Source organism: Triturus cristatus, chromosome 3_1, assembly GCF_964204655.1.
Source record: "Triturus cristatus chromosome 3_1, aTriCri1.1, whole genome shotgun sequence".
Taxonomy (NCBI): domain Eukaryota; kingdom Metazoa; phylum Chordata; class Amphibia; order Caudata; family Salamandridae; genus Triturus; species Triturus cristatus.
This window is the reverse complement of record NC_140583.1, coordinates 30,465,003-30,476,034: the sequence shown is the minus strand read 5'-3', so window position 1 is coordinate 30,476,034 and position 11,032 is coordinate 30,465,003. Positions and strand designations below refer to the sequence as shown.

The window sequence follows — 11,032 nt, the reverse complement described above, 5'->3', positions numbered from 1 at the left end:
GAAAGGCATTTTCAGGCGGGGGAGAGCAACTATTAAGCCATTTTGGCTTAAACAATTGTGAGACTCCTCCCTGAATGGGGTCTACTGACATGTATGTCAATACTGGTATTTGAGCTCATCCACTTCCTTGATCAAAGGGTGGCGATTCTAAGAATTGTCAATGAAAGGATGCCAGCTTGTGAGTGAAAAGTTGGCAATTCTGAACATTTTGTCTTAACATATTGAGCCGTCTCAGTCTCAGAATGCTATTCTGCGCATTGTTTTTTTATAAACGGGTTGTGCATATGTGTTTTTTTTCGGCTGAAAACTAAAGTTTGGAAGGTCAGAAAGACATGGCAGACCCAACAATCTCTGGTGAAGGGTTGGTGATTATAAAGTTCTGGTCGGGGTATCGGAAGAGGCCATATCCTGACATCTACAGAGGAATAAGGTTTTCGGTTCAGGGCGTTTGGTTAGGGTCGCGTTTCGCTTGCTTTCGGATTGGGCATTTCTGGGCTTGACGGGCAGCAGATCCCGAGTTACATTTTGCGCGGTCTGTGCTGCTGTGCACGGTTTCAGAAACATCTGCCGATGCCGGGCATGTTGTGACAAGCATGGACAGTGCGCGGCCCTGGAGGGCTTCTGATCGGCTCAGGGGGCGTGCAGAGCCCCGCTTCATTCCTGGCCGGGTGCAGTGCGGTCCAGCGGCAGCAGGCGGCTCCCGCCATCCACTATCCAGAGCAGGCGGCGCCGAGGCCACCTTTGCGGGCCTCGGGTTGCTATCCTCCAGCACTGACACTTCCGGGGCCAGCGCTGCGAGCAGGGCGTCCGGGAGAGGGGCACCGGGGGAGCCGGCTACGAGACTGGGACAGCGTCGAGGACAGCAGTGTTGGCGGGGCTCACAGCAGCACCCTTGAGACAGAGCACAGGGGAACCCAGCGGCCGAAAATCGGACTCCAGGCACACTCAGAAGGCTCCTGGGACAGGGTAACACCAGGGAGAGGGTCCTGGGGCAGACAGCGGGTGTGGGGTAGGGTACTTGACCAAGGGAGTGGGGCCGGGAACTACGAGAAAGGAGGGGGCACGGGAGAAACTGAACAATCGAGATCCGGACTTCAAACACAACTAGACGGGTCCTGGAACAGGGTAACGCCAGAGAGAGGGTCTAGAGGCAGAGAGACAGTGATGGGACAACGCAGGGGGGCTGAGTTTTAAAACTGGAGAAATAGAGGGCATCCATACGTGGCCAGAGTGCTGGACCACAGTGCGGGAGACAGGGGATGCCCCAGGCTCTGGAGGAGGCTCATATCTGCCCCTGTAGTATTCGAGGGGCTCTGGCCTTTCTCTAAAGGTATTGAGTGGGGTGTCTGGGTTCGCTGAGGGTTTATGGCCATAGCTTGCAGGTAGCTGAGTGGGCAACTGCGGTATGCCTGTTTGATAGGGGAGAGGCTGTGTCCTGGAGGGTTTCTCTCCTGGCTGGTAAGGGGGCTTCTTGTGCCCCATATCTATTTGAGGGGTTCTTGCACTCTGAGACTGTCAGTCCAGAGCCCTCAGGGGTCCCTTGCTCTCCAAGATTCCCAGTCCAGGGTTCAGATGAGATGCTTGTACTGTCTGAGGGTTTCTTGTAGTCTCCGAGGGTGCCAGTACAGGGCTCCTGGTGCCCCGGTGCTATCTGAGGGTTTCTTGTAGTCTCCGAGGGTGCCAGTACAGGGCTCCTGGTGCCCCGGTGCTATCTGGGGGTTTCTTGTAGTCTCCGAGGGTGCCAGTACAGGGCTCCTGGTGCCCCTGTGCTATCTAAATATTTCTTGTACTCTTCGAGGGTGCCAGGCCAATGTACCTGTTGCCCCTGTACTGTCTGAGGGTTTCCTGTACTCTGAAGAGGATGCCAGTCCACGGCACCTCTTGGCCCTCTACTATCTGAAGGTTTCTTGTAGTCTCTGGGGGTGCCAGTCCACAGCTCCTCTTGCTTCTGTACTGTCTTCAGGTTTCTTGTAGTCTCTGAGGGTGCCAGTCATCGGCTTCTCTTGCCCCTCTACTGTCTGCAGGTTTCGTGTAGTCTCTGAGGGTGCCAGTCATCGGCTTCTCTTGCCCCTCTACTGTCTGCAGGTTTCTTGTAGTCTCTGGGGGTGCCAGTCCACAGCTCCTCTTGCCTCTGTACTGTCTGCAGGTTTCTTGTAGTCTCTGGGGGTGCCAGTCCACAGCTCCTCTTGCCTCTGTACTGTCTGCAGGTTTCTTGTAGTCTCTGGGGGTGCCAGTCATCGGCTCCTCTTGCCCCTCTACTGTCTGAGGGTGTCTTGCACTCTGAAGAGAGTGCCAGTCCACGGCTCCTCTTGCCCCTGTACTGTCTGCCGGTTTCTTGTAGTCTCTGGGGGTGCCAGTCTAGGGCTCCTGAAGCCCCTGTACTATCTGAGGGTTTCCTGTACTCTGTAGGGGTTGCCAGTCCATGGCTCCCCTTCCCCTCTACTTTCTGAGGGTTTCTTGTACTATGAAGAGTGTGCCCCCTTCTGAGGGGGTCCTATACTCTTGTTATTTTCAGCCCAATGCTCAGAGCGGGCCCCTGGTTCGTGTGTTTTATTTGAGGGGTTCTTGTGCTCTCTGAAGGTGCCAGTCTAGTGTTGCAAGGGGTCTCCGCCTGCCCCGTGTACTACCTGAGAAGTTTAACTGTTTAGCATTCGAGTCCAGGCCGGGGGAGCATTTCCCCTTCTAGGCACTATCTTGGGGCTCTCTGCGTTGCTCAGGTGCCCTGCTGTGCTAGTTTTTAAGCGGCCTCTCCCCCATTCGGTGTTCCCTAAGGTATCCTGCCCACTGCCTGGAGTCCCGCCAGACGGAACTGCTGATGGACCTGTGAGAAACCCCGCTCCGATGGGCACTGCCGAGCCTCGGCTGCAGGAGGATGGAGCCGCGCGGCAGTGAGGAGGACGGGGTCGAGGCAGCGGGGGGCGGCAGCGAGGACTCGTCCAGCAACTGCTCGGAGCCGCCGGAGCCGCCGACGGTGCCCCTGGGACGGAGGCGCAGCGCTCGCCCCTTCAACGGACTCCGGCTCTTCGCGCGCAGGTGAGCGGCGCATGCGCATTGGGAGCACGTGGCGCGCGGAGCGTGCGCAGCAGCAGCGTCTCGGCACGCGCGGGGTTTGTCTGGCCTGCGTTGACGTTTGTGAGAGCGTGGGGGCGTAAGCACGCGCAATGATACCGCCATGACGCATGCGCGTTTTTGGGGCCTGGCACGAGGTACGGCCAGGTGCGTGTTGGACCAGAAAGGTGATTCCACGAGGCCGCAGCAGCTTGTCTGTTATCTGACCCCAGTGCTATAATATGTAGTGACGGTGCAACGCCCCCAGAGAAGTCCAGACCTCATGCAGTCTAACTTTAGCTCTGGCATGTTGTTGGCAGCCTTCGAAATTGCTAAATATTGCAAAACAAGGTTATTTTGTGATTGCGCCTAACGGCAGATCCCTCGCGACGTTTGCTATGACTGTGCGGTTAAAGGCAGGATCCTTGCATGTGTGCATGGACAACCGGTTCACAACTGTGTTTGTCAGGTGTGCTTTTGATTTGAGAGTCACTGTTGGGTTTTGGACGGCCAGGGCCCCTTTGATGTTTTGGGGGGAGGGGGGAGGGTCCCACTCATGCCCCATGAGGAGCATAGCCCTGTCCTGTCTGTTCGATGCCTTTTCCATCTGCTAGGGCCTTGGCCTGGCTGAGGTGGTCTGCCGCTGTAACTCTGAGGTATCTTCAGACTTTTCACTTTGTGGTCCAGGTACTGTGGCACACTCTCTGGAGAGTGAGGGTTTTGTAACCAGATCTAAACCGCAGCCCTTGGCGGAGTTTGCCCAGAATTGGTATGAATTGGTACCCACATCACCTCTGTTCAGTTGAAGGTCCTCAGCACCCTCTCCACCTATCCAAACTGGCCCCCTCATGTTCTCCACCTTCGTCCTCCATATTTCCCTCCACCTTGCTTTTCTTTGTCACTTCTAGCATTCGTATGAACCACGCCCCAAGGATACTACGCTTCCAGTGCTGGCCCTTCTGTTTAGTTTCCTGTTGTTGTGAACACCACACCCCATGTCCCAAGTGTCCAGCCTCTGGGCATGAGTTTAGAGCCTGATGGAATTTTCAATTGTCATCTGTTTTCAACCAACAGGCACACATTTCTGCATCTTGGTAACTGTACTAATCTAAATGATAACATTCCTTAGGCAGACAAGATTTTTTGTATTAGCAGAACAGGGGCAGATTCATCTCGCCGCGAAAACAGTGTGAGAAAAAATGCCACATCCTTACTCCTCTGACACTTACGGAGCAGCAACTGTTTTGCATGCTTTGTAACCTGGTACGAAAACTGAAGGGTCTGTAGTGAACACAGTTGTCGGTCGCATGGTGCTCCACAAATGTCTTCCTTAAGTTGTCCATAATTACTGTGCTTTCATTGTTCAGCAGCTTAACTTTCACATCTATGTGTCACCTGCAGCTGCTGCTTGTGGGATATGTATTTGGAAACCAGTGTCTGCAGCAAAAACTTGCACCCATCTTTACACTCCTGATTCTTAACCAGTCCATGACATTACCTGGCCATCCTAAATGCTAGGGCTAACTGTATTCCAACCTGGATTACATTAGAGCATGGACCAAATTAAACCTGACTTGTTAGTCTATGGACGGCTAGATGTTCCTATCTTAAGTATGTGAAAATGCACAATTTCACCATGTCTAAATCAGTCTATTAAGTGGCAGATCACGATGCAGCTAAATCACAAAGTTCTTCGATTCATGCATGATAATCCAATGGGTTCACTTTAACTAAGTCAAATATTTAAGTCGCAAAGTCTAGTACTAAAAAGAAAGTGTCCTTTTGGCATGGAGTTATGGGTAAACCTCGTGAATTACCTCCCAGTCTCTTTCCCCTTCTCCTACCATTCTTCCGCAAACATCTTGCCTAAAAAACCGCATTGGATGAAGGTTGGCAAATGACATGGGCTTGCTAGATGGAAATGCTTGTTGTTGGTAAATTCCCCTGCAGAAGCCTTGCATTACTTGTTTTTTTAGCAAGTCTATCATTATATTATGGAAACAACCATATGGAAATCAGTCTTAATTCAACTCTGAAATGAGCAGTCCTGCCTAAACCTTTAGAATCCAGTCCCCTCCTTTACAGCATCTCAGCCTTGTTGAGCCTCATCAGTGAGGTGCAGCTTCAGATCCTATGGTGTGGCTCAGGCCTCGAAACTTGCATAATCTACTCAACGTAACTGCAATGTACTTGACCTGTAAACTGGTGTCAACTCTTGTAATCCTAGGCACATATTTTACTTTACAGAGCCGCCTTTTTCTTCATTATCACATTTGAGAGCACCTTCAAATGTGGGTTCAGCATTTCTGCTGTACAAAAATAACTATTTTGTTTGGTTAAATAGACCAAACGTTTGCCCCATGTATGATAATAACCTACACATATATGGGGTACAAATCTTGCCTCTTAGTTCACTAACAGATCTGTCATCCGGGCAGGAGTGTTTCTAAGTTCATGTTTAAATACTAACTTTTAATACATATATTACTAAAGCATGATGTGGTAGCACAATGTTCACATACAATCAGTAAATGACCAAACACTTTCCCATTAACATGCACTTTTACTGATAAAACTATATAGGGTATAAACAATCTATCTGTGACAATTGGATTTGAGAAAACATATTTATCATTTGCACATCACCAAGTAAAGTGCTCTGATTTGTTTTCATCCAATTAAAATATTTTTTCATCACAAAAATGTGCTTTCAGAACTAGCTATTCAAATGTGTGTTAGAAAAAAAACCTTACACCCTACAGACTTTCATTCCACACTTTTTACATTAGGTCAGACAGTTCACTTTACAGTATCCTGGATCTCTGCAGTCAGAGAAAGTAAAGTAATTGTAAGAAGATGTAAGCTGACTTATGACCTCTGTCTCCATGCACAGAGCAAACATGACAAGAGAAAAACAAGATTTAAAGGCATCTTTATTGCTCCTTCACTTTCTGAGTGAACAAAACACCTGTTCCTTTTAAACTCGCCAGAGCAGGTGAATAGTCCCTAAATATAGCTCGCCCTGATAAAATCTTACTCGCCATAGCGAGTGGAAGAGTAGATTTCTCTTGGCCTATGGATGCAACCTAGCAGTTTGAGCTTGACGGTCCCTTTTGGTGCAGGGCCAAGATTGATTTGCATTTGTCCATGCTTGATCTCCTGCAGGAAATGCACATTTCAACTAAAAACAATACATTAGAATGCTGTCCAAAAGATTTCCCCATGGGTAAGGTAATTTAAAACATTCTCATTTGGAACTTTTTGCTGTCCCTATGTTCGGAGCAATATCTTCAGCCATTGCTAGCTTTTCACCAGTGGCATTTTGCTCCTTCAATTTGCAGGCCAATATTTATAATGCAAACAATCCAACTCTACATCCCAGAAACCAAGGGCTGTTGGCCAATAATTCCGGAGTGGCTATAGATGTTGCCACAAATCTGGCGCTTCTCGATAGCTACTTTGATCGCTGTAGCTCCTACTACTTCCTTTTAAAGCTCCTGCCACCTTTTTTCTGCTGGCTTGTCCTGCTTTTTCTTTCCATCCCGCACTACTCTCCCCTTCACTTGAAAACTACAGACCTCCTGGATTTTCATCTCTCTTGTCTCATTGTGAAACTATCTCCCATTTGCCTCTTTGGCCCTCTCACATCCTTGCTCCCCTGGCTCCTTCCCCTTTCTTCTCCAGTATATATCTTCCTTTCCCCGTGTCTTCTTTCAATGTTTTTCTGCCTAACTTACAGTAAATGGCAAAGAGTCTTTCTTCTTATCTGTAAATGCAGAGGTTAGAGTTTATTTTGGTTGGCTGTGGTTTTGCTCTGTAACTGGGCATGTGAAGCGTTGATTTGAATATAGTGAGTGCGAAGCCCGAGGGTGTATGCAGCATTATAAAGTGATTTCTTGAAGTATATTACTGGATCCTGACGTGTGCACATATGCCTTTAAGAATGCACCTAGGCTACAGTGAACCTAAGACAGAAGTAAGAGACATGTGACGAAGGCCTTACATAACGCACAGAGTGAAACAGGGAAATATGCCACCGTTTCAGAATTTGGAGAGTCGAAGTGTGTGAGTTTCTATCACTCAAATGGGAAAAGAAAAGCAAATCCCCGCAGGTGGTGATCTTAACAGAGAACGCACAGCCTTCCGACAGGTCCCTACAAAAGGATATTTTGTTTATCAACATACAGGTGCCAGTTACCCACAACAGGAGGCTGCTTAACCTCTTCTGTGCCCATGACGAGATAGTCTCGTCATGGAGCACGGTTGCGCTGTGCCCATGACGAGACTATCTCGTCATGAACCCCACCCACTAATGTAACGCCCGGCACAGGAGGGGGAAAGGGCGTGGCACAGAAGGGGTTAAAGAAGGCAGTTGGTGTTTGTCAACATAATAGCAAGTCTTGGATATGATAAAGTGCACCAGATCAGTTATGGGCCTTGTGACTAACACATTTTAAAGAGAATCATTTACTGAAAGCCATTGCCATGGCGCCTGTGCTTGGGAACTGCTCCCAGTGTGGAAACTGCTGTAGTAAATGTGCCATTGCATTGTGAGGGAGGACAGTGCAGTTTGCACCTGTAGACGGGTAATTTAGCACACCAGCAGTTAAAGGATATGTTTGTGTGATGTGTATGAGGGCACTACAGATTGGTAGCTGCAGAAGGGTAGTGTAACCTGATAGCAGTAAAAGGACACATTTCTGTGACCTGTATGAGGGCACTACACAGGCCTTGAAAAATCTACTCGCCCACTCACTATGGCGAATCAGATTTTATCAGGTCGAGCTATTTATAGGACCTACTCGTCCGTTCTGGTGAGTCAACTTAAAGTTGGAAAGGAACAGGTGTTCTGTTCATTCAGAATGTGAGTGAGCAATAAAGACTTCTTTAAGTCTTGTTTTTATCTTAATACATTTATTGTCTGTTCAAAGACAGAGGCCAAATGTCATTTTGTCTTTTTACTAATTGCTTATTATCTGATCCTGGAAAATTATGTTTAGTTTTCTTTCTTTTATTACAGTTAGAGGTTTTTGACAAGTACTTTATCTCACAATCACAGCACAACAAATGTCTGTGAGATATCAGTTTTTTTCCAACACACGACGTTTAAACAGCTTGTAAAGAATAGCACAAGTATTTCAACATATATCTGGAATTACAGAAGGACATTTTTTTTGCGATGCAAACCAAGATTTAAATAGGAGTAAAACAAATCAGGACACTTGGTAATGTGCAAATGACAAATATGGGCAGAAACTTGGTTTTTAAACATTCTACACTAGTTATTTCAGTAAAACTGAGACATTTTGTGGCCATTTCAAGGGAAAATCTGCTGATTGCAAATAAGTGTGCTACCACATCATGCTTCAGGTATGTATTCATTGAGTGATCATTTTAAACATTATTTGAGAAACATGGCAGCCCCTGCCCTGATGATGATGCTGTTAACGAACAAAGAGGCAAGTCAGCGGTCATGTGTATCCCATATGTGGCTAGATTTGTATTATATGGAGTAAAAGATCTGTCTATTAACTCAAACTAAAGTATTTTTTGTACAGCAGACATGCTGAACTTGTGTATTTGAAGATGCTGTCATGTGATAAAGAAGAAAAGGACGGCTTAGCGAATTCAAATATTTGCCCCGGATCACATCATTTAAAACCAATATATGTGTCAAGATCCCTATAATTAGCTTGAGTAGATTATTTAAGTCACTAGACCTGCAGGTCTAGTAACATGTTTATGATTTTTTGAGGCCTGCTACAGTTTGATGCCACATGAAGGTACCAGTGGAAGGGCGGGGCAGCCTGATGCCTCCTAAAGGACATGTTTGTATGGTGAGTGAGCGCACTACAGTTTGGGAATTGTGGAAGAGAAGTGTGTTGTCTGGTATCTGCATGAGTAGTAGATTGATGTCTGTGATGGAGCAGCATAGTGCTGTGTGCGGATGGGCATTAAATGTATGGAATTGACACCATATTGGTATGTCCGTATGTTGGGGTACCTATGTAGCTGTATATCTTGGCAATGTATGGAAGTGGGAGGTAATCTGCTGGCTGGCTGTGGGCAGTATACTAATGGGAAGTGTATTTGATGTCTGTGGGAGGACAGACTATGGTATTCCTGGATGACGTGTATAATTAGGGTAGTTTGTCGTCTGTCGGTCTGCAGAATAGTGGCATGTCTCTGGAAGGACAGTGTAGTGTACTGTCTGTAAGTGGACTGTCTAGTGATAGCGATGCTTACGGATGGGTGCAATAGTAGAATGTCTGTAAATGGCTAGACAAGTGTCTTGTTTAGGCTGGAAACCATAATGATGTGTATGTATGTATGGTTTTACACAAATAGCAGTTAGTTCTGTGGGATATGTGGATGGGCAGAGTATTCTGTTGTCTGCAGATGGGCGGTATAGTGGCATCAGGATAGGCAGGGTACTTTGATGGGTGAGTGGAATGGCAGGATAGCTTGTTATCTGAGTCTGGGCAGTAACTTGTTGTGTCTAAATGAGTAGTATTGTCTGGTGTCACTGGTGGTCTGCTTCCCCTTAGAAGCTCCCAGTTTGCCAAGGCTCGGATACAGACGTGGCTGCACATTTGTCTGCTTTTGTGTGCATTCATGGATCCACTGGTACACCGTTGAGTTACCACACGTTCCTAATGGACATGTACTCTTATTTGCACACACTTCATCCAGACTCGCATGTGCACTGCGGATTGTGCAGACATTCATGGAAAAAGGATCACAAATGCCTTGTCTGCCCAAATCCTGGCAGTGGCCAGGCCACAGCCAACCTCACGGGCCATCCACACTCGCCTGCGCCTCCTCCCCTTGCTGCTCACCAGTGAAGGTGAGTGTGAAAGGGTTGTTCTTCCTTTATAATTCCAAAGGGTGAGAGCATTGAGGGTCTGTCCATCTTATACCACTCTCTTCATCTCTGTCCTCAGCACCTTCCTGGCTGTGGACGAGGATGGAAAGTTTTGAGGGTCCACTCTACCTCCACCGCTCCCACCCTCCCACTCTGGTTCCTTCCTCGGCAATGGGCAATGATGGGGAGTACTGGGGTTCACTCTAAAGATGGGGAGTAATGAGGGTCCGCTCTTCCTACACAGTTCCCTCCCTCTCCTTTTCCTTCTCTTGTGATGTCCCAGGACGGGGAGTACTGGGGTCCGCTCTAAGGATGGAAACTATAGTGGGTTCGCTCTTCATCCGCCTCTCCCTCGCTCTCCGTCCACCGCTTCCTCCCTCTCTAGTTCCTTCCTTGGTGATGGCCAAGAATGGAAAGTATTGAGGGTCCACTGTACCTTCCCCGCTCCCTCGCTCAACCTCCACCACTCCCTCCTTCGGTTACTTCCTTCGTGATGTCTAAAGCTGGGGAGTACCGAGGGTCGGCTCTAAGGAGGGGGAGTACTGGGGTTCGCTCTAAGGATGGGGACTATTGAGGGTCCGCTCTTCCTCCACCGCTCCTCCCTCTCCAGTTCCTTCCTTCGTGATGTCCAGGGATGGGGAGTACTGGGGTTCACTCTGAGGATGGGGACTATTGAGGGTCCGCTTTTCCTCCACCGCCCCCTCCCTCTCCAGTTCCTTCCTTCGTAATGTCCAAGGATGGGGAGTACTGGGGTTCGCTCTAAAGATGGGGACTATTGAGGGTCCACTTTTCCTCCACCGCCCCCTCCCTCTCCAGTTCCTTCCTTCGTGATGTCCAAGGATGGGGAGTACTGGGGTTCACTCTAAGGATGGGGACTATTGAGGGTCCGCTCTTCCTCCACCGCTCCTCCCTCTCCAGTTCCTTCCTTCGTGATGTCCAAGGATGGGGAGTACTGGGGTTCGCTCTAAGGATGGGGACTATTGAGGGTCCGCTGCTCCTCCACCGCTCCTCCCTCTCCAGTTCCTTCCTTTGTGATGTCCAAGGATGGGGAGTACTGGGGTTCACTCTGAGGATGGGGACTATTGAGGGTCCGCTCTTCCTCCACCGCTCCTCCCTCTC

General features: G+C 48.5%; 1 protein-coding gene across 1 annotated transcript in view; it reads left to right on the top strand.

Moving 5' to 3' along the window:
• The first annotated feature begins 656 nt into the window (after nt 1-656).
• Nucleotides 657-11,032, top strand: part of DGKZ (diacylglycerol kinase zeta) — a 759,825-nt gene continuing 749,449 nt past the window's right edge. Inside the window, exons 1-2 of the mRNA XM_085646692.1 lie at nt 657-966; nt 2,773-3,033. Of these exons, the coding sequence (XP_085502818.1) occupies nt 2,873-3,033 (161 nt within the window). The 5' untranslated portion in view covers nt 657-966; nt 2,773-2,872. The remainder of the gene's footprint in view (nt 967-2,772; nt 3,034-11,032) is intronic.